General features: G+C 41.2%; 1 protein-coding gene across 1 annotated transcript in view; it reads left to right on the forward strand.

Annotated features, from left to right (window-relative positions):
- fa2h (fatty acid 2-hydroxylase) overlaps positions 1 to 27,622 on the forward strand; it is a 102,580-nt gene that overhangs the window by 68,614 nt on the left and 6,344 nt on the right. The window contains exons 2-6 of the mRNA XM_073069806.1: positions 358 to 438; positions 13,563 to 13,705; positions 17,536 to 17,642; positions 18,611 to 18,783; positions 24,849 to 25,101. Of these exons, the coding sequence (XP_072925907.1) occupies positions 358 to 438; positions 13,563 to 13,705; positions 17,536 to 17,642; positions 18,611 to 18,783; positions 24,849 to 25,101 (757 nt within the window). The remainder of the gene's footprint in view (positions 1 to 357; positions 439 to 13,562; positions 13,706 to 17,535; positions 17,643 to 18,610; positions 18,784 to 24,848; positions 25,102 to 27,622) is intronic.

Here is a 27,622-nt window from a genome sequence, read left to right on the forward strand (position 1 = left end):
AGACCTGATTTTAAATAGCCAGATGCTGTCTTGCTGTCAGGAAAATCCTTAACGTTTCAGAGGTGTTTGCTGTCCACATGACCATTATATTGTAATGAAGCTGTGCTTTAGTACAGGAGGAGGTTAACTTCTTGTACTGGACTCCCAAAATAAAAGCAAAAGCCTTGGGCAGCAAGAGTAGCCGGAAATGGCTGTCTGGCTTGCCAGTTCAGATTGTTACTGCTTTTGCATTGAGGGAAGTTGCCAAGTTAGTGAGGTGAAAATATTACAAACCCGGTACAAGTAAATAATTCACTGTCTAACGCGCTTCATCCAGTTTTACACTGAATTTTGACAGAGATGTTTCTATTTCCTTAGGCTGTCAGAGAAAGAAGAAAAACCCATCAAGCTTCAGATATCGTGATGGATGCAAGATGCAAATCGGTGGATCCAGATAACGTAAGGACATAGGTTGTAATGATTTAACCCTTAGAAACTTATCTTATTAGTTGTTCATTACATGGAGCAATTTTGCTGTCCTTGACATCTGTTACATACTGAACAATGATCAAGCTTTCTTGGTTTAAGAAAGATAAAAGAGGTGACATAGGATCGGAAGATGTAGAATCCTTGTGGGTAGAGTTGAGAAACTGCAAGGGTAGAAGGACCCTGATGGGAGTTGTATACAGAGCTTTGCACAGCAGCCAGGACGTGGAGTACAAATTACAGCAGGGGATTGAAAAGGTATGTAAAAAGGGCAATGTTATGGGGGATTTCAAATGCAGATGTGAGGGGGGGGGGGGGGGGGGAGTAACCGGGATTAGTGCTGGATCCTAAGAGAAGGAATTTGTAGAATGCCTACAAGATGGCTTTTCACAAGATCACAAGACAAAGGAGCAGAAGTAGGCCATTTGGCCCATCGAGTCTGCTCCTCCACTCCACCATGAGCTAAACTATTCTCCCATCTAGTTCCAATTTCCGGCTTTTTCCCCATGTCCCTTGATACCCTGACTAATTAGATACCCATCAATCTCCTTCTTAAACACCCTCAATGATCGGGCTTCCACAGCTGATTGTGGCAACGAATTCCATAAATCCACGACCCTCTGGCTAAAAAAATTTCTCCTCATCTCTGTTTTAAATGGGTACCCTCTAATTCTAAGACTGTGACCTCTTGTCCTGGACTCACTCACCCACCAAGGGAAACAGCCTTTCCACATCTACTCTGTCCAACCCTTTCAACATTCGAAATGTTTCTATGAGATCCCCTCTCATTCTTCTATACTCTAATGAATACAATCCAAGAGCTGACAAACGCTCCTCATATGTTAGCCCCTGCATTCCACGAATCATCCTCGTAAATCTTCTCTGAACTCTCTCCAACATCAGTACATCCCTTCTAAGATAGGGGGCCCAAAACTGCACACAGTATTCCAAATGAGGTCTCACCAGTGCCCCATAGAGCCTCATCAACACCTCCTTACTCTTATACACTATTCCTCTTGAAATGAATGCCAACATAGCATTCGCTTTCCTTTCCGATCCAACCTGGTGGTTAACCTTTAGGGTATCGTGCACTAGGACCCCCAAGTCCCTTTGCACTTCCAATTTTTGAATTCTCTCCCGATCTAAATAATAATCTGCCCGATTATGTCTTCTTCCAAAACGTACATTTCTCAACATTGTATCTCATCTGCCATTTCTTTGCCCACTCTCCTAAACTGACCAAGTCTCTCTGCAACTTTCCGTTTCTTCAACACTTCCTGCTTCTCCACCTATCTTGGTGTCATCCACAAATTTAGCCACATTTAATCCATAATCTAAATCATCGATATACAGTGTAAAAAGAAGCAGCCCAACACCAACCCCTGTGGAACACCACTAGTAACCGGCAACCAACCAGAATAGGATCCCTTTATTCCCACCCTTTGCTTTCTGCCTATCAACCAATGCTTCACTCATTCCAATATCTTTCCTGTAATTCCATGGGCCCTCATCTTATTAAGCAGCCTCTTATGCGGCACCTTATCAAAGGCCTTTTGAAAATCCAAATACACAACATCCACAGCCTCTCCCTTGTCAATCTTATTTGAGATTACCTCAAAAAATTCCAATAGGTTGGTGAGGCAGGATCTTTCCTTTATGAAACCATGCTGGCTTGGGCCTATCTTGTCATGCACCTCGAGGTATTTCATAACCTCATCCTTGAGGATCAACAATAACTTTCCAACTACCGATGTTAGACTAATAGATCTGTAATTTTCTTTTTGCTGCCTCCCTCCTTTCTTAAACAGTGGAACTACATTTGTGACCTTCCAGTCCTCCGGAACGAAAATTTCTTTTTAGAGCAGTTTTTGGTTGAGCCCACTAGAGAATGGTAATTCTGGATCTGGCTGTGTAATGAATCAGATTTTATTAGGGAGCTTAGGGGAAAGGAACTCTTAAGAGGTGCTGATCACAAAATGATAGTTCACCCTGCAGTTTGAGAGGGAGAAGCTAAAACTGAATCTACTTGTTTTACAGAGGAGTAAAGGGAATTACAGAGGCATAAGAGAGGAACTGTTTAAAGATAATTGGAAGGGAACACTAGCACGCATGACAGTAGAGCAGTAATGGCTGCAGATTCTGGGAGTAATTCAAAAGACACAGGATCCAAAGAAGCACACCAAAGGAAGGATGAGGCAACTGTGGCTGACAAGGGAAATTAAAGACAGCATAAAAGCAAAAGAGGCCATGTGTTACAACAAACAATAATGGGTAGCTAGAGGATTGCGAAGCTTTTAAAAAAAACTAATGGAGGCAATAAGGAGATAAAAGATGAAATATGAAGGTATGTTCACCAATAGTATAAAAGGATGCCAAAAGTATTTTCTTCCCAATTTATATAAAGAGCAAGAAGCAAGAGTAGCACTGAAAAATGACGCAGGAGAGATGGTTATGAGGAACAAAAAATGGTGGATGAATTGACTAAGTATTTTGCGACAATCTTCATTGTGGAAGACACCAACAGTATGCTAGAAATTCAAGTGTTGGGTGGAAGAAGTTAGTGTAGTCACTATTACGAAGGAGAAGATACTTGTGAAGCTGAAAGGTCTGAAGGTAGATAACTCATCTGGATCTGTAGTCCAACTGGTCCAGGGTTCTGAAGGAGGTAGCTGAAGAGATTGAGGCATTACTGGTGATTTTCAAGATTCTTTGGATTCTGGAATGGTTCTGTAGGACTGGAAGATTGCAAATATCATTCCACTCAAAGAAGAGAGGGAAACAAAAGGATTTGTAGGCCTGACTTCTGTGGTTGGCAGAATGGTAGAGTCCAGTACCAAGGATGAGGTTTCAAGCTGTTTCTCAAGGCACATGATAAAATGGTGTTAGCATGATGTCCTTAGGGGAATTCTTGCCTAACGAATCTAGAATTCCTTGAGGAACTAACCGACAGGATAGTCAAAGGAGAGTCAGTTGATGTTGATTAAACGGATTTTCCGAAGGCCTTTGACAAGGTGCCACACATGAGGCTGCGAAACGAGATAAGGGCCCATGGTATTACAGGAAAGGTACTCTCCTGGACAGAAATTGGCTGACTGGCAGAAGCCAGACAGCTGGAATAAAAGGAGCTTTTTCTGGTTGGCTGCCAGTGACAACTAATAGTGTTCCGCAGGAGTTGGAGTTGAGTATGCTAGTTTCCACGTTATGTATGAATAATCTGGATGACAGAATTGGTGTTTGTGGCCAGGTTTGCAAATGATAGAAAAATCAGTGGAGGGGCAGCTAGTGTTAAGAAAGCAGGGATTGCAGAAGCAAGCAAGAGAAAATCCGTAGAAGCTGGAAATCCGAGCAGCACACAAGATGCTGGAGGAGCTCAGCAGGCCAGCAGCATCTATGAAAACGAGTACAGTGGACATTTTGGGCTGAAAACCTTCTGCAGGACTGGAGTAAAACAAAGCTGAGAAGTAGATCTAAAAGGAGGGTGGGGGAGGGGAGTGAGGAACACGAGGTGATAGGTGGATCCTGGAGGGGGGGAGATGAAAGAAAGAGCTGGGAAGTCGATTGGCGAAAGAGACAGAAGGTCATGGAAGAACGAAAAGGGGGGAGGAGCACCAGAGGGAGCCATTGGGCAGGCAGGGAGATGAGGTGAGAGAGGGAAATGAAGGAGAGGGTGGGGGGGCATTACCAGAAGTTTGAGAAATCTATGTTCATGCCATCAGGTTGGAGGCTACCCAAACGGAATACAAGGTGTTGTTCCTCCAACCTAAGTGTGGCCTCATCACAACAGTGGAGGAGGCCGTGGATAGACATATCGGAATGGGAATGGAAAATGGAATTATAATGGGTGGCCACTGGGAGATCCCGCTTTTTCTGGCAGACGGAGTGTAGATGCTCAGCGAAGCGATCTCCCAATCTATGACAGGTCTCACCAATATACAGGAGGCCCCACCAGGAGCACTGAACACTATGTGACCCCATCAGACTCACAGGTGAAGTGTTGCCTCACCTGGAAGGATTGTTTGGGGCCTTGAATAGTCATGAGGGAGGAGGTGTAGGGGTAGGTGTAGCACTTGTTCCACTTATAAGGGTAAGTCCCAGGAGGGACGGGGAGGGAAAGATGTGCTTGGTGGTGGGATCCTGTTGGAGGTGGCAGAAGTTTTGGAGAATTGTGTGCTAGACGTGCAGGCTGATAGGGTGGTAGTTGAGGACAAGAGGAATCCTATCCCTGGTAGGGTGGCTGGAGGATGGGCTAAGAGCAGCTGTGCGTAAAATGGAAGAGATGCAGTTGAGGGCAATGTTGATGGTGGATGAAGAGAAGCTCCTTTCTTTGAAAAAGGAGGACATCTCCTTCGTTCTAGAATGAAAACTCTCTTCCTCTGTCTTTACCACATCTGTTCTCAGGACATGAGGGAAGGAGACAGTGTTTCTACAAGTAACAGGGTGGGAAGAGGTCTAGTCCAGGGAGCTGTGAGAGTCCGTGGGTTTGTAATAGACATCGGTGGATAAGCTGTCTCCAGAGACAGAGACAGTGAGATTGAGAAAGGGGAGGGAGGTGTCGGAAATAAACCAGGTAAATTTGAGGACAGGGTAGAAGTTAGAGGCGAAGTGGGTGAAGTCGAGGAGTTCAGCATGGGTTCAGGAAGCAGCGCCAATGCAGTCATCGATGTAGCGTAGGAAAAGTGGAGGACGGACATCAGTGTAGGCTTGGAACATAGACTGTTCCATGTAGCTGACAAAAAGGTAGGCATAACTGGGACTATGCAAGTGTCCATGGCTACACCTTTTGTTTGAAGGGAGTGGGAGGAACCAAAGGAGAAACTATTGAGAGTCAGGACAAGTTCTGCTAGATGGAAGAGAGTGGTGGTGGAGGGGAATTCGTTGGGTCTGGTGTCCAGAAAAAAAAAGAGAGCTTTGAGGCCTTCCTGGTGGAGGATGGAGGTGTATAGGGACTGGACATCCATAGTAAAAATAAGATGATGGGGGCCAGGGAATCTGAAATCACTTGAAAAGATCCAGAGTGTGTGAAGTGTCATGGATGTAAGTAGGAAGGGGATAAAACAAAGTACGCCAATATGAGTTCAGTAGGTCAGGAACAAGCTGAAACAATGGATCTACCTGGAAAAGCAGGTTTGGGGATGTAGAAACGGGTACGGGGTGCGGGAACTATGAGGTTGGTGGCGGTGCATGGGAGATTCCCAGAGACAATAAGGTTGCAGAAGGACTTGGGCGCATTGGGAGAATGGACCAGCAAGTGACAGATGGAATATACTATAAGGAAGTACATGCCCATGAGTAGACCATTTTCTAAATGGGGAGAAAATTCAGACATCGGGGGAATTGGGAATCTTCATGCAGGATTTCTTGAAGATTAACTTGCAATTTGAGTCGGTGGTAAGGAAGGCAATTGCAATGTCAGCTTTCGTTTCCAGCGGACTAGAATATAAAATCAAGGATGTAATGCTGAGGCTTTATAAGGCATTGCTCTGCCCGCACTCGGAATAGAGCATCCATTCGTATATAAGAGAGGATGTGCCAGGAATGAAAGATAGCACTGGACCTGCATTTGCTGGAGTTTAGAAATGAGGAGGGATCCCATTCAACTCGACCGAATATTGAAAGAACTGGATAAAGCTGATGTGGAGAGGATATTCTCTATAGTGGGATTGTCTAGGACCAGAAGGCACATTCTCAGAACTGAAGTACACCCTTCTAGATCTGATGAGGGATTTCTTTTATCTTCCTCATTGTAAGAGGTGAATCTGTGGAATTCATTGCTACAGGTGGCTGTGGAGTTGAAATCACTGAGTATATTTAACATGGACATTGATGTGTTTTTGATTTGTAAAGACGTCAAAGGTTACGAGGAAAAGGTGGAATAATGGCATTGAGAGGGAAAATAAATCAACCATGATTGAAAGGTAGAGCAGAATTAGGCTGATCAGCTCAAACTTTGTACGAAACAAGGAAAAATCTTCAAAATGTTGAGTTTAAAAAGTAGCATCATGTATAGCTGTTCCATTTTTCTCCAAAACCCATTTGCTGAATGCTAATTTCTAAATTTTGCACTTAAGGTTAAATAGAAACGTTAAAAATTGGTACAGAATATTACTGGCAAAATAACTTGAGTCAGTTATCTGAAGGGCCTGTATTGTGCTGTAGGTTTTTCTATGTTTCTATATCATTAAATAATTCCATTTAAACTGTTTGCAAACTGGAATATTCTATTGTCCTGTATGTCTGCCTCATTAACTTTAATGTTCCTTGACTTTTCTGTGTTTGATTTTTTTAAAAATAATTGTTTGGCATTCCACAAAAAAACTTATCCAATTAATAATTGGGGAAATTCCAGTCTATACTACATCATGTGCAAAGTAGCAGCAAGTCCTTAAATTACAAGGGTCTGTTCTGGGGTGGCTGCAATTACTGCTGAATGCTGATTCATGGGTCATATGAGCTCCCCACAGTCTTTTATTTGAGATGGGTGTTTCATCCACTGTGTACAAGTGTGTATTTAATCTCAAGATGAAATAAAGGTCGTGTATTACAAATGTTGAATTGAGATCTATAGACATTACAAAAGAATCTGAAACGGAAGTGAAAATTGAATGTAAGAGCAGGGATCATCATATGACAGAAGATTAGCAGCCAATATAATAATCTAAAGGTATTAAAGGCAAATAAATGGTGAGTGGTAGGGCACCCATTAGGGATGGTTTAAAAAATCAAAGTAAAGAAAATTGGAGGAATATTGAAGTTAATCAATGATGCAGGCATACAAAATAATCGATTATTCTAGGTTGCAAACTGTTTCATGTAATTTAATTACAAAGACGGTTAACTAATTATTCACTAGCAGAGGCTAATATAATTTACAAAATGGGAATTGGTATGTGCGTGCATAATCAGGGTGGTAATGAGACTTTGCACCCGTTTCACCAAGGAAGCGGGTGCTTTCAGTCGTATTGAAGGAGAAAGCGGTCAAGATACTGATTTGCATTAGGCTCAGACAGCTTTTCTAATACTTCTGTTACTATCGGTCTTCAAAGGAGGTAAGTTACCAGGACGGGATTTTGAAGGAGCGTAGGAGGATATTGGAGGCAGTGACCATAGTTTTCCAGTTCTATTAGATACGGCAGTGGAGGGTTAAGAAGGTGTGAGGATAAGCCCAGCATCTGCGAGACAGTTACTTCAATGTGGAAAAATCCTTTAGGAGCATGATCCAGAACAGGATTAACAGGACATGGGAATGTAAATCGGAGCAAAGCAGTGGAGCAATTTAATACAATTTTTGAAGTAAGGGTTAATAAGAGAAATGCAATCAGTGTGGGATATATAGATTTCAGAAGGCCTTAGATATGGTGTCATCTAACAAGCTTACAGTAGAATTGAAACTTGTGGTATCAAAAGGCAGTGATTGGCTGCATACGTGTTGGCTAGGGAACCGGGTTGCAGTGAATGGTGTTTCTGAACTGGAGAAAAGGGAACAGAGGAGTTTCTCAATGATTAATTTTAAAGCCATAGATTATCTAATTTAAAAACAAAAAATTACCTAGACTTGAGGGAGCAAGCTGTAATATCTAAATCTGCAGGTAACATGACCGACGAAAGTAGTGGTGGGTTGCAGCAGGGTAAACTACATTCTGAGATGGGCAGACATATGACAAATAAAGTTTTATGGTAAACTGTGAGGCAATGGATTTTGTTAGGAAGAACTAAGAGGCAATGCAGAATAACAGTTATTGTTGTAAAATGGCTGCAAGAGTGGAGGCATCTCGGAGTTTGTGCTGAATCACTGAAGGTGGCGGGACATGTGAGACAGCAGATCAAGCAGGCCCAATTCCAGACTTCATCAAAAGAGTATAAAACCAGAAACTCCTGTCGTGCCACAATTGGTGTTCTGGCTGTCACATTACAGAAAGGGTTTGCAAGCATAGTCTTTCAGTCTAACCTACAGTTGTAATAGATTATTATAATAAATAATAATTTTCTTTTGGAGAAAAGGATGAAGATGTATTTGGTAGGAGTGCTTGAGTTGAGGAACCTGGACAGATGGGTAATGGGAGGGAGGGGAGTGTATTCTTTCTGTAAAGGCAGGATGGGGAACTAAAGCTTATGGGTATAACTGAAAAGGGAACACATTTAATGAAGGGGCAGGTGGCAGCTGCTGCAGTTGAACTCTGTGTACATACTGCTTGCACAATGACGGTGATGATTCCAGTGGTCTCAGAGTGAATTGGATAAATATGCAGTATGCTGGAGAAAAATTTGCAAAGCTACAGAGAAGGGGTTGATTTGGAGTTGGAGAGATACTCTGACAGAGTGACACTGGACTTGAGAAACTAAATGTCCCCCTGTATAGTAATTGTTCTGATTCTAGAGTTCTAAGCCCTAATTTTAATTTTGAAGTTTTATCTTGATAACATTTATAACTCTACTGAATTAATTTTAAGCCTCTCTTGGGATGTTCCGGATCTCTGGGTTGGAACTTCCTCTGATGCATATATTTTGGAGTGTTTATTTTGTTTGGAGGTACAATGTGGAATAGGCTGTCTATCTCTCAAAGGAACAAAGTCCCACTCTACCCATCATCTTCTCTTGTCTCATGCCCTCATGTCCTGACAACATTCTCCTAAATCTTCTGCAGCTTAATGACATTCTCCTTGTACAAGAGTGACAATACTCCAGGTGTGGTTTCTCAACATCTTGTACAAAGACACCATTACTTCCCAACTCCTGTGCTTATTGAATATTAATTTTCTTCCCATTCATACATTTCAAAGTTTCATGCTATATGGTTTTGTCCTCTACTGGGAAACAGAGTTGATCAAGGAAAGGCAAAAATTTACCAATTTAACTTGACAGCTTAATTGGTCGTCTCCAGAGTTGCATTTCCACAGATGTGATGTCGGTGCCCGTGTAACAAAGCAGTACAGAGCAGTCAATGGTGAGAAAGTGCGACAGTATCAAGTCGGCAGTTTATCCAGTGCATTAGTTTGTGAAGATGAAAGCTATCTTTGCTACTTGTTCAGGATTGGAGATATTTGATAACTTCAAACATTTGTATTCAATCCATTCTGTGCAGCATTTGTGGTGAGTGTTAGAGCTAATAGGGATGGAACTTGCCAAGCCAGGCGAGGCAGGTTCTTACGACCCTTCTATCCTCGAATCCTGCATTTTAATTCAAAAGCCCCAGTGCATTAGCTTCTAAGCAAGTGATGGGTTAGCCTGTTAAAATGTTCATGCCCACTGTCGTTCAGTCCCTTTACTAGTTAATGACTTGCAGATTTATCATACTCTAGATATTCCCCATGTCAAATGCTCATTACATTTCTTGTAGCCTTTGATCCCTCTCCTCTGCTGATTATGGTGTTTTGGGGTTCACAGTGAGTATAGTTGGGTATGATACTGAAGGCATTAACCTACCAGAGAATTTTGTGGAGACAGTGTTTGGAGTTGTGTCAGGATGCTATTGGAACCAGGGGTGGAGATAGCCAGGGTCTTTAAGTTTTCTGCCTCTTTGTTAGTTGCAGGTGAAGTTCTAAAAGACTTGAAGATAGTGAACGTTACGAAGGGCGGCAGGGATAAACAAAGTAATTGCAGGCTGGGGAGTCGTGTCATTGTATTATAAGATGGTTATAAAGATTTTTATTTGGAGAGGCAGGGGCTGATCAGGGCTGGTCAGCATGTGATGCACCATCAATAACTCACTCTGAGACGTAAGAAGCGAGGTATCGGCTTTTATTGACTGGAGGAATGAACAACACTACATCCTGGAGAATGAGGCCGGGCTCAGGCCTCAATCGCCTTTATACAGGGGTCTGTGGGAGGAGCCACAGGAGCAGTCAGCAGGGTCTGTGGGAGGAGCCACAGGAGTAGTCCAGACAGGTATATGTAGTTCACCACAGCATGGCTTTATGTCGGGAGGGGGACTTAATTAGACTCTAAGGAGTCAGCTAAGCAAAGAGATGAAGGCAGGGCAGTAGACAAAGCCCGAATAGATTTTATTGATAAGGTGCTTCACGAAAGATTGACCCAGAATGTTAAGGGGCATGGCGTGCAATCTAAGGTGAGTTGCATCCTGTCACAAACCATTTGAGGATCCGGAGGGTGGGAGTAAAGAATGCTGAAGCCTGTAACCACCCCTTGGCAGAATGCCGAGCAGATGGATAGAGGATGGAGTTTAGTCCTGACAATGGATTTTATGAAGTCAAATATCGGTAGGACACTAAGGAATGTTAATGAACCTTGAACCTTGGTGTTCAATCCACAATTCCCTGAAAGTAGCAATGCTAGTAGATGAAATGGTGAAGAAGACAATGATACATAACACTGATTAAATCTTATGTGTGCAGTTCAGTTGCCACACAGTAGCAAAAATGTGACTGTGCTGGAGAGAGTACAATCAGCGGAATTCATCAATTACGAGGAAAGATTGTACGGGCTGGGCTTGTTTACCCTGGAACAAAGGAAGCAGATGACTGACCTGATAGAAGTGTATAAAATCTGAAGAAGCATTCAGAGTCAATGCTCACAATCTTTCTCCTGTGGTACAGGTACCAGAAATGAGGGCAGAGGTTTTGGGAGAGGAGTTTTAGAAGGATCTTTTAAAACTTTTAAAACAATCTGCCACTCAGGTGGAAAATTAGATACAATTAGTACATTTGAGGCATTTCGATGGCTGTGTTTGAGTGAGTAAGGCACAGGGGTAAAGAACTGAGGTGGACAATTGGGAGGTAATGGAGATGAGCAAAATGATTGGAACGTAAGTGGTGGACTGAGTCTCCATCTATGCTCTATCTCTTTTAGATGTCACCCTCCTAGAGCATCTAATGATTAGTGCCAACTGGCCTACTTACCAAGAGAGTTCTTTCTATCATCCTGGCTGCAGTTTACATACTGACAAAGGCTGATGTTAAGCAGGCCCTCGAGGTATTGAGTGCTGCCATCAGCAAACAAGGAACAACCTACCCCGATGTCTTTCAAATCATTTCAGTCAGGCTTGTTTGAACAAATCTCTGCCCATTTGTCATCAACATATCACCTGCAGCACCAGGGGTCCCAATGCACTTAAGCACAGCGATTCTGCGATTAAGCATCCAGTATCTACTGTTCCACGCCTCAACCACATTTTGTGAAATCTAATCACTTGTCTGCCCTCCTCCTACCTGAATACAAGCAGAGCCTAAAGAGCAAGGCTCAAGAGAGAAGGACAATAAAGAGGTGGTTGTGGGAAGCTGAGAGGTGGCTACAGGACAACTTTGAGGTGGTGGACAGGACCATGTTCAAGGACTCATGAGAGGATCTGAACAAATACACCTCTGTTGTAACAGACTTCATAAAAACAGTCGTAGTCGAGTGTGTCCCCTCAAAATCATTTAGAATCGGAAGTCCTGAATAAACCACAATCTGCTAAGGAAGATCAGAGGCAAGTGAAATTGAGGAGGTTCAGGTACGATCTCCAGAAAGCCATCTCACCTGCAAAGTAGTAATTCCAGACCAAGCTTGAATCACTGAAGGATGCTCGACAGGTGTGACAGGGCTCCTACAAAGTGAAACCAAGCAACACAGGTGACAACAAGGTCTCAGTCCCAGATGAGCAATTTGACTGTCAAAACATGGAGGTGCCTTCACTAACTCCCACAGCCCCCGATGATGCTGTGATTTTAGTCTCTGAGGCTAACGTGAGAGCATTCTTTAGGAGAGTGAACCCACGGAAAGCATCCAGCCCAGATAAGGGTACCTAGCCAAGTTCTGAAGATCTTAGCTGATCCACTGGTTGGTGTTCACCAATGTCTTTACCCTCTCGCTTTGGCAGTCTGAGGTTCCCACCTGATTCAAGCAGACTTCCACTATACCGGTGCCTAAGAAGAATGTGATAACTGCCTCAGTGACTTGTCCAGTAGTATTTGCCTTCACTATGATGAAGTGCTTTTAGAGACTGGTGATGAAGCATTTAAACTCCTGACTGAGAGGTGACTTGAATTTGCCTACCATCCCAACAGATCAACAGTGGAAGCTATTTCATTGGCTCTTCACTCAACCCTGGAATATCTGGACAGTGAAGATGCATACATCAGGATGCTCTTCATGGGCTACAGCTTGGTGTTCAAGTTGAATTATCATTCAATCATACATGAATACCTCTGAATACAGCAAAACTACAGCCTTTCTCAGGGACTGAGGTGCAGAACATAGTACCAAGTCATACAAGGCACATATAAGACGGCAGGTAAATGTACAGTCACACAAAAATCACATTTTTTACTATACTAACTCCCTTCAAAATTAATCAATAAACTTCAAGGCCCAAGTCTCCATACCTCCTTGTGCAACTGGATCCTTGATGCCACTCACTCAGTTTAGGCGGCAACAACATCGCCTCCACAATCCCTACCAGCACAGGTGCTGTGTGCTGACCCCTGCTCTGCTCACTTTACACTTGTACTGTGGGGCTAAGCGCAGCTCCAGGTTTGCTGACGACACTGCTGCCGTTGGCTGAATCAAACGTGGTGACTAATCAGCATATATAGTTGGGATCCCTAGAGTGGCAGCAAGTCTCCCTCAGAAATCTTTTTATTTCTCCTAGATTGCTGTTCCTGAATCTCAAAATTGCTATTTTTTTTTTCCTTGTGGAGTTCTACTGAAGGCTCTGAATAAGCCAGTTTTTTTCCTGCTTAAAAAGACAAAATGCATTTGCTCAGTATGTGAACGTGATGATGTTAGTGACCTATGGTTAAACAAATCCAGAAATCCCATTGAACTGACTTTGTTAGTGCTAACATTCTTAGGATATTTAAATATGTAGCCAAAGTAATGACATTTGTAAACATGTTTTCATGGAGGAGGGAAGGAATCTTTAAGCTAAAAATGCTTGGAAATGCTGGTCTCTATTTATTGTGTACTCCTGTAGCAAGTGACCTAAGCACATCAGTTTCTTTGTGTGTGATGAGTTAACATTCTTGAATATAACCATTTGATAAATGGGTAAAATAAATGCTTTATTTGGTTAAGAAAGTAAAAACAATTTAAATTAGTATTGAGGTTTTTTTTAATGGCCTAAGCACACTGCTAATACAGAGTTCTGATTTTCTGATCCTCAGGATTTAGTAGATTGGAATAAGCCTTTGTTGTGGCAAGTTGGTCACTTGCGTGAGAAATATGATGAATGGGTGCATCAACCAATAGATCGGCCTATACGCCTCTTCTATTCGGACTTTGTAGAAGCTTGTTCAAAAACAGCCTGGTAAGGAACTGAAATCACTTCATTCTTTATAGAACTTCACAATTAATTACAGTATAACTTTGCTGATTTTTTTTTAAGATCATTTGGTGATCTTTCTTGAGTTGAATAAGTTGCCAATGTATCCGGTACAACGTAACTCACTTGAGCAAATTAAAAACCCTGTAATTTTCTCATGTTGATTCCTTTTTGTAACACGAGTGAAAGCCCGGAAGTCACTGGACTTGTTCTGGCTCTTTTCAATGCAATCCTGAAATATTCCTATTACTTTGTGACTTTGAATGTCTTCCTAATATTTTGTCCCATCTTGAAGCCAGAACCAGTAATGCTGTTTTATTTCAATGAAAAAGTTTCTCAAACAAAGCAGTTGCAATTTTTTTTTGGTTTTTCCTTGTCACAGTGAGCGGTGAACTACATAATGGCACTGAGCAGACTGAAATTATCTTAATATTTTCTCATTTTGTTTTAGCACCACGTCGCTCTGGTTGGCCTACGGTAAATGAGCAATGATAGATCCTTGATGTGTAATTTATGACCAGTTCGAAAAATGTTATGTCTTGTATTCTTTTTGATCTTTTGCTTCTATAAAGAAATATACTTGATTTATTAGAAATTAAAATAGGAGAAAATTATAAATGCCCCGGGCGTTAATTTCCAACATGGAAATTTCCCAAACATTTGGTAAATATAGAATGGTGAGGGTATTTGATGAATATTAATTCCTTGGAGTTAGATTTATTGCTGCATCATAACTTCAAACATTCCTTGAACTTCCAATTGTATCCGGAGATTAGTCCATTCATGGAATCTCCAGTGAACTCTATTTCATGCTGTGACACTTGCACTGATTATGACCTAAACTAGCCAGCGAGTTTCTTTAGCTTGCTAAAGTGTTATCCGTATATTACCAATATTCTGTGCTGACTTCAGGGTTCCCGAACAATTTCATGGATATATATTTTATAACTTTGTAGTTGACAATAGATCTGTGATGTAGCTGACCAAAATCTTTGCAAAGTTTCCCATCTTGGTTATCCCTGCAGTAGAAAGGTCCCAGTTTTATTTCCTTTCATAAATATAGATGCAAGATTTATGTTCTCAGTTTGAATTAAGTATGAAATTCTTAAGGAATGTTCTGCTTGTATTTAAATGTTTGTTTAAAGGCATACAATTTCTTGTTTATTTGCATGCATTTACTGCATGCTGCCTGTGGCATGCCATCATTTCTCAAGGTATGTTTCTAAAACATTTTTTGGACTACAGTGTGTACAGTGGCATAAGCTATTCTCTGTCCACAATTTTATATTGTGTTGAAAGGGCCGTTAAAATAGGAGGAAAATAATGGCTCAGATGAAGTAAGCATTTAAGGTTGTGTAGTGGAATGAGAGCGATTATCTAGACTGCTCTGGGGCAATCTTTATCCAGCTCCATCAGTTGGCCAAACAGCCTATATTTTTCATATTTTCTTACATTTTAACAGTTGAAAAATTCAGATGAAGTAAAAATTACTGGGCAAAATTAAAAGTTCAGTCTGGCTGACCAAGACCTTTCCTATCTCATCCCCTCCCCAAAGTTTAGTTGCATCTTGCTAAGGTACTGGGAGTTAGTGCAACTAGGGTATGAAGAATTTCTTCAAAAAATGTATTCTTACATATTCCAAGTTGAAGAACAGTGGTCACAGATTTAAACTGGTAGGAAGCCACCTTTGTTAATAAACAGTGCAATAAAACTGTACCTCATCTTGATTGCCTTAAACATTGTGTACAAAATTTAAGTTATCATTGTCAGCTGCTTTTGAGGTGAACAAGGAGTGAACTATTATCATGGTTAGCCTTCAGTGTCTCAGATATCCTGTCGTCCAAAATGCGAGCAGTATGTAATAGTGTACCACTGTTTGTTGTCACGTGGGGCATCTTGGTCAGGTGGCTGTCTTTATTATCATTTGAGCACGTTTGATTCCACTTTTACTTAAGGCTTAAAACTGTCTCACATTAGCCCTCAACCCATGGTTTAATCATTTGTTGAAAACATGGGCAATGCCTTCCAAAACTGTTGGCGCAACTTTTCAGAGAGACGTAGTTTGTTTCCATTTATTGGCCTCTCGTATGCCCTCTGTTTCACGATCTGTATTGGATTCTTGTGATTTTAAGATATTTTTGTTGCACCTCACCAATGTGATTTTTTTTCAAGCACTGCCTCTGATCTGCTGAAGAATGCTACATCACTTTTATTTCTGTAGGGAATGTTAGTTAGACAATGAAGTGGTCCAGAATTCTAGCTTTTGTAACCAGTATTAGAGTAGTTTCACTGAGTCAAGGGTTAGCAGGGAATTATTCATGTACTATTAGTTTGAGGTATTAAATATGGCTTTATCTGTACAAGTGTTTGATGAGAAGTGGGTACAGTCTGCAACTTTGACAGGAATTTGTACATGGAGGTACTGTCCTGTGACAGAATCAGAACAAGTCCTCCCTATTCATTAAACGTTTAGATGGGGAGGAAGAAAAATCTTATATTCAACATCTCCTTCTGGCTCAGCCTGTCTAAATATCAGGTTTTTGGTATTCATAAAATTCAAAAGCCAAATCCTCGTATTTTAAAGAAAATACTTCTGCACATATAAACACTAGAATCAATCTTTAGAGCAAAATATATAACTAGCCTCAAGCCCTTGCAGCCATGCACCTCTGTAGTAAGTGGATCTAAGTCTGTCCTGAGGTGGATTCTTCTAGCTTTGTAATTGCTGCAGGACTGCCCAGTCGTTGCTGCTCGCCGCTCCTGTCAGAGCAGAGTTGTGAATTTGCTTGCTAAAGACCTGCTGCACACACGTGGCACGTCTGAAGCTTGTCACTTTTAAAGAAATCTTGGCTTATTCATACAAAATTCAGCCCACTGTTTAGGCTAAAAGTTAACAAGATTCTCGCTGGCTGGAACATGAGATGTTCCAGGATAGAAATTGGGTTAGATTTCTTTCCAACCTTTACAAAATTTAATCTGTGACATGAAGGAAATATACCTTCAGCGTGTCAAAGGTTATGTGGAGAAGGCAGGAGAATGGGGTTCAGAGGGATAGTAAATCAGCTATGATGGAAAGACAGAGCAGACCCAATGGGCCGAGTGGCCTAATTCTGCTCCTTTGTCTTATTGGTCCAACTCCAATGGTGAGTTAAAGCTGGGAGCAAAACGCTTAAAAGGGAACCGTTGACCATCACCAGTCACAGAGGTTGTAAAGCTGATCATCAGATAGTGTAGTGGGTTTAAGGTGCTAGTATAGGGAGAAAATATTAGGTTTCAGTGATAGAAATGGGTTAGAATTTTTAGGCTAAAACTCTGTTTAAATGTATTCATGACCAGATTGGACAAGTTCTCAACCATCTTGCATCACAGCAATTTCAGTGCATTTTGTGTACAATGGCTGCACAAATAATAACTTCTGAGACTTGGGCTTTTTTTTGGGGGGAGGTGAGCAACATTTAAAGTTTTCTGCCTCTGATTCGCAGTTGGGATTGCTGGTTTGTGTGTTTGTATACGGGCACACATTCCACTCACCCCCCCCCCACCCCCCACCCGGCATTCCAAGCTCCGACTTTTTTGTGGTGTGGCTCAAGTTGTGTTCTTGAATACTACCTGAATGGGGGAAAAACACCTGACCAAGTTAGCGCCTCTTGATGTGAATCTGTTCCATGTCCTTGATGTTAAGCCTTGCATTGTATTGGGGGGGTGGGGAGAATAAGCATGTTCCATATGAAATATTGCCTGCACTAGGATTATTCCCCTTTCACAGTCAATTAGTTGAGCTACTTCTAAACTCTTTTTCTCTGTACTCTCCGCAGGTATATGGTGCCATTAGTTTGGGTTCCCATTGTGATTATCTTTAGCTGGTATTGCTACAATGAGCTGGCAGAGGGCAAGACTCGGCTTTTCACATCTTTCACCACAGGTATTGTAATAGTTTTCAGTTAGCGAGTGCTTCTGTGACAAACAGTTGTCATTGATGTTTGGTTGGTTGGCTGTTAAGACAATTGGTTATTAAAGCAATATTGTTGTATAGCAATTTATAAATCCATGCATTGTTATCGTCCATAGAAAGGCAGGTGCTTGAATTTCCTGACAAAGGGTATCGGCCTGAAACGTCAACAGCGCTTCTCCCTATAGATGCTGCCTGGCCTGCTGTGTTCCACCAGCATTTTGTGTGTGTTGTTGCTTGAATTTATCTTCACTCTGTTAACTTCGTCAAGTTTGAGGCAATGTGCTAACATTTGAATGGTTCCTCCTAAAGATTGTTAAATGCTTGTGTAAACTAGGTGGGAGAAAGAAAAATAGCTTGTTCTTTAATGCATAACAACTGCAAGGGAAGCTGTAATTTAGAGCAATTGAAGTTTCTGGTTTGTAATATACGCTGATTTATCCAGTGGTGCATATATACTGATTACAAAGGTGTTCATGTTTAAGGTTGCATACCTGAATTGTCACTCTGTCCAGCCCCAATCCCCAGGATCCTGAGTAAATGGGAGTGGAGTCCATTCCTACTTTGAATCTTCAGCTGCAGCCTCCGACATGCTTCTGGTCTCCATATGGTAACCCGGATATCCTGGGCTGCTCATTAAGGGCTTGGCACTGTTTTGAGCATTCCTGAACCCTGGGGCAAGTTGCTTCTGTGCGGCAAAAGACCAGACCCGAGAGACAAACGAGAAAACCTGCAAGAAGCTGGAAATCTGAGAGAAGCCAGTTTGTGAGGATGGCAAAAGCTTAGTCAGATATGCCCATCCCACAAGCTTGGTGTGTAAACTATGTATTTACCAACACTTTGCTTGTATATGTGATCCTGAGTTCAAGAATGGATTATTGTATCTGACGGCTATTGGATAAGGAACAAAGATTCACTAATTGTTTCTCTTTTTTATGTAGAATATTCCATCCCTGTGCACAAGTACTGCTTCCCTCTATTGTTCCTGATTGGAATGTTTCTGTGGTCCTTGGTTGAGTATCTGATCCATCGGTATGTTTTCCATATGAATCCACCAGCTAGCAATTACTACCTCATCACTCTTCACTTCATGCTCCATGGACAGCATCACAAGGTGATTGGCAAAAGGGACAGATTGCCATTTGGTATTCTATAATAGGGCTCCTATCTGTGCTTTAGACTAATGAAATGTCAGTTAAACATGGCATCTTAAATTTATCTGTGAGTAAAAGCACGGGGATTTACTGTATAAATTATTGAAATAGTGTGTGTATATGTGTAAAGTGAACATTCGTGAAGTGGGGGACACCTGTATGAATCAGTACAATTTTAATGATCTTTAATTTACAGTGAGGGCACCTTTTGTAACGAGTCTGTTGTTCTGAAGGGTCTGAATTCTTGGTGAGCTGGGCATGCATCCCTCTTGACAAATGCTGTGCAATGTTCTCAATCCGACACTGAGAGCCACTTGCACTGTGTGGGAGGGACGGAATTGTGTGTGAATGTAATTTAGCTCATAGAATTCTTTTCTATAGCAGTGTCACAGTGAAATTGAACAGGTTTTTATGATACACAATTATTTTTTTCCAGAAAGAGATGCAGAGAGTAACCAACTCATCCAATCACTTATTATGTGTACGAGTTAACATCAGGTTTGAAACGTTGCCACATTAAGATCAGAAGACAGTTGCAGAATTGGGCCATTCAGCCCATTGAGTCTGCTCCACCATTCCATCATGGCCAATCCTGGATCCCACTCAACCTCTCACCATGTCCCTTGATGCTGCAACCAATCAGGAAACTCAACTTCAGCTTTAAATATACCCACGGACTTGGCCTCCACCGCAGTCTGTGGCAGAGCATTCCACAGATTCACTACTCTCAGGCTAAAAATTTCCTCCTTACCTCTGTTCTCAAAGGTCACCCCTCAATTCTGAGGCTATGCCCTCTAGTTCTGGATACCCCCCACCTGAGGAAACATCTTCACTGCACCCACCTTAACCCTGTTCAACATTCGGTAGGTTTCAATGAGATCCCACACATTCTTCTAAATTCCAGTGAGTACAGGCCCAAAGCTGCCAAACACTTCTCATGTGTTAACCCCTTCATTCCCAGAATCATCCTTGTGAACCACCTCTGGACTCTCTAAAGACAATACATCCTTTCTGAGATAAGGGCCCAAAACTGTTGACAATACTTCAAGTGCGGCCTGACTAGTGTCTTGTAAAGCCTCAGCAATATCTCCTTGTTTTTATCTTCTATTCCTCTTGAAATAAATGTCAACATTGCATTTGCCGCCTTTACCACAGACTCAACCTCCTGGGGACTTGCACGAGGAATCATAGGTCCCTCTGCACCTCTGATGCTTGAACTTTCTCCCCATTTAGATAATAGTCCGGACATTTGTTCCTTTTTAAGAAAATGCATTATCATTCATTCCCCAACATCGTATTCCATCTGCCACATTTTGACCCAGTTTTCCAATTTGTCTAAATTCTACTGCAATGGCATTACTTCCTCAACACTACCTACTGCTCCACCTATTTTTGTATCATCTGCAAACGTTGCCACAAAGCCATCAATTCCACTATCTAAATCATTGACAAACAAAGTGAAAAGTAGGGGTCCCAATACTGACCCCTGAGGAGCACCACAATTCACTGGCAGCCAACCAGAAAAGACCCCCTTTATCCCCACTCACTGCCTCCTACCTGTCAGCCGTTCCTCTATCCATGCCAGTATATTTCTTGGAACACCATAGGATCGTAACTTGTTAAGCAGCCTCATGTGAGGCACCTTATCAAATGCCTTCTGAAAATCTAAGTAAATGACATCCACTGCCTCTCCTTTGTCCACCCTGCTTGTTACTTCGAAGATTCTGATAGATTTGTCATGCAAGGTTTCCCTTTACAGAAACCATGATGACTTTGACTGACTTTAGTCTCCAGGTACCCTGAAACTTCATCCTTAATAATGGACTTCAACACTTTCCCAACTACTGAGGTTAGGCTAACTGGCCTATAATTTCAGCTCTTTTGTCTTCCATCCTTAAAGAGTGGAGTGACATTTGCATTTTTCAGTCCTCTGGGACCATGCCAGAATGAGGTGATTCTTGAAAGATCATGACCAATGCATTCGTTATCTCTCTCAGGACTCTGGGATGTAGTTCATCGGGTCCAGATGATTTATTCACCTCAAGACCTTTGAGTATGCCTAGCACTTTTTCCTTTGGAATGGGAATGGCAATGGCGCTCACTCCTGCTCCCTGCCCTCACAGACCTGTGGCACACTGCTGGTGTGTTCCACAGTAAAGACTGAAGCAAAGTACTATTTCTTTGCACCTCCACCTCCCCCCATTATTACCTTACCAGCATTGTTTTCCAGTGATCCCATATAAACTCTCACCTCCCTTTTACTCTTTATATAATTGAAAAAACTTTTATTATATTATTGGCTAGTCTGCCCTCATATCTCAGCTTTTCCCTTATAGCTTTTTTAGTTGCCTTTTGGTTTTTAAAAACTTCCCAATCATCCAACTTCCCCCTCACTTTTATGTCCTTCTCTTGGCTTTTATGCAGTCCTTAACTTTTGTCAGCCACAGTTGCCTACCCCTGCCATTTGAGAACTTCTTCCTCTGTGTGATATATCTATCCTGCACCCTGTGAACTACTCCCAGAAACTTGAACCACCTCTGTTCTACCTTCATCCCCGCCCTTATCTCTCTCTCTCTCCAATTCACCTGGACAAGCTCCTCTCATGCCTCTGTAATTCATGTTATTCCATTGTGATACTGATACATGTGACTCCCTCTCAAATTGCAGTATGGATTCAATCAGTATGATCACTGTCTCCGAATGGTTCCTTTACATTAAACTCCCTATTAAGATCTGGGTTATTATACAACACCCAATCTAAGACGGCCTTTCCCTGAGTAGGCTCAAGCACAAGCTGCTCTGAAAAGCCATGTCATAGCATTCAACAAATTCTCCTTCTTACAATCTGACACCAACCTGATTTTCCCAATTCCGTTTGCATATTGAAGCCCCTATTGCAATTGTAACATTGCCCTTGTTACAAGCTCTTTCCAGCTCCCTTTGCATCTCAACCCCACATCTTGGCTACTATTTGGAGACTCCTATGTAATTTTGATTCCTCTAAGTGTTTGCCTAGATGAAGAGATGGGATGCATTTCCAGGGAGCAGCCCTACTTGCATGTTGTTTCATCTTGTGCAACAGCAAAGCCTATTGAATTATATGTAACATAATTTATGATATAGCTTTTGTGCAAGTGTTCTGCATTTGTTGTATCTTTAAAAACTAACCTAAGTGATCATTATATTGTGATCAGTTTTTTGATTGGAACGGATTTTATATTTGAGATTACAAGTAGCTGCTTTTAAGAATTGTTCTTGCCATTTAGGTCATTGTCCTGTGTTGTACTTTTGGACCATTCAAAATTTGATCAGCTTAGCTGAACCAATTCCACCCCACTTCCATATTATCTCCAATGCACAGAATTTTAAGAATTCTGCTCTAACCAAATTATTTCCTTATTTTTGCCCATCATCCTCTCTTTTGTCATTTATTCTGTGTCCCCCTAAGGATGTAAAATGCAGGTAGGAAGGGGAAGAGTGTAAGAGAAGGTGGCTTGGAGATTTATTGTTAATCATGCAGTGACTTCATTCCAATAACTTGAGTAATTGCAGAAGTGTCCTCTGTTGCTATTCTCATATGTGGCTCCACCATAGAACCTTATTTTGGGAGTAGGAGTTGTAATGTGTATCTGGTTTGTCATTCGCATAGCCTGGAATTAATTCTATACTTAAGACGAATTTTGAGACTGAGGTATATGGTTTATTGTTCTGTAGTATAAAATTTTGCCCCAGAAAAAGACTTCTTTTCCATATTACTAAGAATTGTTTTAAATCCTTGGGTTTATGATGCTAAAGAGGAGTTTTAATTCGTCCCCCCTCCCCTTTCTGAGCATTAGCCTCTCAGTACATTTGCTGTTTTCACTGGGTAATAAATGTGATTTCAGGTCTGTTAATGGCATTCTGATTTTTATTAGAGGGAGAAGCTTGCTCTGTTGCCTAATTTTGTAACTGGCAGAAGTTAAAATTGCCTTCGAGGAATATTGCTGGAGTTAAAATGGTGATCTCTGAGAGGCTCTAAAGCAGGGGTTCCCAACCTTTTCTATTCCATGGAAACAGAGAGATCCGTGGAAACCCCTCTAAAGGAAGCTGTATTAGCTGCCTCATTGATTCCTGATCTGGTTTCGGTATCGTGTATGCTCTGCAGGGTCATAATTAATGGGATCTTCTGAAAATAACCATGCAGTACAAAAGGATTTGCAGGTCCACGTGCATGGCTGGCATGCGAGTAATTCAGAAGTTTAATGTAAGTGTGAGGTATAGAAGTAGAGATTTTGGTGCAACGGTGCAGGATGCTGGTGAGATTACACCTGGAGCACTGCAGGCAGTTTTAATTTCTGTATTAAAGGAAAGAACACTTGTCTTGGAGCCAGTGGAGATGAGGGTCACCCATGGTTGAGGCTGCTGATTTATGAAAAGAGTTCGATGTGTGCTTGAGGTTTAGAAGAGTAAGGCAATCCTAATAAAATGTAATGTCATGGCAAAGGTTGACGGCGTGGATGTGAAGAGGATGTTGATCCTTTTGGGAGTATTTGGATCTAGGAGGTTATAATTTCAGTATAAATTAATACTGAGGTGAGGAGGGCAATTGTATTTTCAGTCCATTCAGTGTAAAGTTTGATTTTTAGTACATGGAATCAAAGCACACCAAAGCTTGAATATGAACATGGAATAGATTAGGCCAATTGACAACACTGCACAGTCTGCTGTTCGTGATCATGCCGATCCAATCTTGGTCTTATTGCTTACCCATCCTCCCCCATACTGTTCACCCCCCTCCCTGCCATCAACAGATTCGTTCCACCCCTGTACCTGAGAGGTAGAGAATTCTATCGTTGCAACTGTCTCCTCACCACAGTCCCTTTGAAGTTTCACCTTGATTTATAACATGGATTTGTACTTTTTGTTATTAAAGTTAGTTACCAGTTGGTTTGCTAGATTTGGGTAATTCCGATACAAAATTGTTCTTGCATGTACACCAGAGTTATGAGTGCTGTAGGTCTTCTATGTTTCTAACTCAATTTAAATTGGACAAGGTTGTGCAGCATCATACCTTGCAGAGTTTCCTTGCTTTCTTTTGTCTGCCCGTGATCATGAATCATTCATGGACAATATCATCCAATCAGAATTAACTGAGTTTCCACTACACCCAAAGGGTAGATCATAAGGCAAAAGATTTACCAAGAATCTTTTTGCATATTTCCTCAGATTTTGGCACAGCATTTCATCTGGAATACTTAGAAATCCCACATCATAGGAACTTTTTAACAGAAGTTGTATTGCAGTCGTCTGTACGTTAACTGGAGACTGAGCAGAGTTATAAGCAAGTGAGACTGCTATTCCCATGTGATTTACCAAACACAATTTTGGCTCTTTTTTTGTCAACCCCTGCTAAACCCTGAAAGGAAAAGTAGGTTTCAAAGCATAGCTGAATCTTACCTGAATGTTGTCTGAGAATACAGAAGGCAGCGTTAGTGGGAAATGATGTGGCTAATTCAATGTGCTGATGTCTGCTTCTTGTGATGGTTGATTAAAATTTCAGCAATATTGACCATGTAATGTACAATGCACCCAGACATATCCAAGCTCAGATACCTCAGTTTAGCATTAAAGTTGTCATTTTATGATTGTTTTGCATAAAGGAATGGACAAGGGTTGTTAACCTCTTTTTCATATTTACACTTTTTGGTTGTAAATCACTATTTTGCAAGCTTTTCTCATGCTCACTGCAGTTCTCTCCTTAAGCAATATCAAGTGAATAACAATCGAATTTTGAATTTTAGCAAGTAATAAATAAAAGTTAGCAATCAAAAGAAAGCAACATGTCAGAATTTCACTCCCTGTCCAACGGTGTAAAATTTGAATACATTGCTCTTTTTTGAAGCTAAACATTTACTTTGCAATGTAGTTCTGTTGCTGTTGGCTATGCACAAATCGGCGCTGTTGCATGTTTATAGGAAAATGTGTTCTGTGACCTTTGCGCATTTAAGCACAAAGTACTTACATGTGTCCTCTCTCTTCTCTGTAGTCTCCATTCGATGGTTCGCGATTGGTCTTCCCTCCTGTTCCAGCATCGCTTGTTGTAGGCTTATTTTTTGCTGCTTTTCACCTGCTTGCTCCAGGAGCAGTTGGTAATTCCATCTTTGTTGGAGGTCTCGGTGGATATGTCGTTTATGATATGATACATTATTATCTGCATTATGGATGTCCAAAGAAGGGCAGCTACCTCTACGAACTTAAAGCATACCATGTAAAACATCATTTTGAACATCAAAAATTAGGTGATTTGTTTTATATATTTCATTTAAGACTAAAAGATTCTAGATCTGGCAAATAACTGCTTTTTCATATTTTAAGTGGAATTTAGTAACTTTAAAACCATAAGATTAATTTACAATCTTTCCCTAGTTTGTGGGCAAACTACTAACACCATTTGTTTGTGAGGAACCAGTTCTGATGAGATGTTGGCACGTATGGCTGTATTTTGTTTAGCAATCAAACATAACTCTTTCACAGGTTGAGGAGGGAATTGAAGGTCTCAGTGTGTTCCATCCAGTGCCCTCATTCCCCACCACCTGTTCCTCTGTTCCTACTCTAGCTTCGGCCTGCGTACACTGCCAAAACTAATTAATTCTCAAGGTCTGAAGCAGTGAATGGAATGGCTCTCCCTCTGGAGAATACTGGAAAATATAATTTTGGGACCAGCCTTGATGCCTACTATCAACAATCAGTTTGGCATGTCAGACTGCTACATTCCTGTATTGTTCTGATAGTTTGCCTTAATCCCAATTTTGGATGATCCCATATTCAACTAGTTTGGGAAAAAATTGCATGCAAGGATGTCCCCTTAGAACAGATGAAGAATGTTTTTACCCAGAGGGTGGTGTATCTGTTGAATTCATTGCCACAGGAGTCCATATCTTTAGGTATATTTAAAGCAGAGGTTGGTAGGTTCTTGATTAACCGGGGTGTCAAAGGTTATGTGGGGAAGGCAGGAGGAAGGGGTTTAGGGGATAATAAAACAGCCATGATGGAGCAGACTAGATGGGCTGAATGGCCTAATTCTACTCCTCCATCTTATGGTAAGTCATTATGATTTTATAGCAAGCCTCCCTTTGCTGAACAGGGTTTATTATATCTTGTTAATCCATGCTGTGATGAGATATGTAGACTTTTTTTGGTTTGTTTATGTATTACTTCAGGGAGGAAAAAACAGTTTTGGATGAGCTTTTTGAGTAGATATTTCACGCTGATTTTCCCTCTGAAGTTGTCTTTGACCTGCACACTTTTGCAGAGTACCTAAATTCCTATGTGATGGTGATGATTACAACTCGTCTAAAAGAGCACATTACTGCTCTCTGAAAAGAAGTCTCCCCTTTGAACCTTATTGAAATACGGTGGATTGCAGTTAATTGGGTCATCGGTTAATCAGGGGCAGTCACTTAATTGGGACAACTCTTAACAAAAACTAATCGAGAAAATAGCCGGGGTTCCCTTCATTTATTTGGGACAGGAGATTGTTGTCGGACAGTTTCTAACTAACATCAGTCATGTGCACTAGACTGACACTACATCGCACTTAGAGCAAAACAGTTTTTAAATAGCGTCAGTTGCATGTGCTTGTGTTCAAAAGCCAGTGCTTTTTTTGTCACTGATAGTTGGCAGTAAGACAATTCAGAACTGTTCTGTCCACTGCAGTTTCAAGCTTCCAGACTTGGAGGTGCCAGAAATGTCTGGGTGTAAAAGTGAATCGATTTCACTATTTTGGCAAGTTAGGAGCTATGAAGAATTTGAAGTTATCAACAGTAATCCTGAATGTTACCATGAAAGTGATGATTTGGAGGATGCATTTGTTGAAGGCAGTCCATTATCTACACTGGATGCCTGCACTAATTTAGTTCATTTACAGTCAGTCTAAAGAACGCAGCAACATAGGACGATACACTGGATGAATATTTCATTTAAATACATAATGTGTTACTCATTTGAAATTAATTTGTCTTTTTTATTCATTTTTAATTATTTCCATGAAACTTTGACTAATTAAGATAGCCGCTTAATTGGGCCAAAATGCACTGGTCTTGATGTGTCCCAACTAACTGGAATCCACTATACAGTCGGCCCTCCTTATCCGCGAATTCCGCATGCGCGGATTCAACCAACCGTGGATCGGGAAAACCCAGAAGTTCTCTCTCCAGCACTCGTTATTTGAGCATGTACAGACTATTTTTTTCTTGTCATTATTCCCTAAACAACACAGTATAACAACTATTTACATAGCATTTACATTGTATTAGGTATTATAAGTAATCTAGAAATGACTTAAAAGTACAGGCAGTCCCCGAGTTATGAATGAGTTCCGTTCCTGAGTCCGTCTTTAAGTCAGATTTGAAGTCAGAACAGGTACATCCGGTATTATTTAGTATCAGTCAGTCAAATGTTTTTCTTAGTATATAGTACATATTTTACCTTTCTATGCACATAAAACACTTAAGAAACATACATATTTCAATAATTAAACCACTGCGTTGCTTAGTAATAATTGTAGCTTTCATCGGGGCAGGGCCTTTCACATGCTCCATTAAAATTGTTCCGATCGTTGACTGACTGTAGCCCAACGCTTTTCCAATGACCTCTTTCAATGACGCGTTTCACCTCTTTCCGATCACTTTATTACTTCCACCTTATTTTCAATCGTGATTATTGTTGTGAACAGAAACATCGCGGATTCAGAGCTTCACCGCCAGGTCCTAATGTCCACTGCACTGAGACCATGTTAAATAAAGTCTGGGGTTCCGCTGG

The sequence above is a fragment of the Hemitrygon akajei genome, chromosome 17 (assembly GCF_048418815.1).
Source record: "Hemitrygon akajei chromosome 17, sHemAka1.3, whole genome shotgun sequence".
Classification (NCBI taxonomy): Eukaryota; Metazoa; Chordata; class Chondrichthyes; order Myliobatiformes; family Dasyatidae; genus Hemitrygon; species Hemitrygon akajei.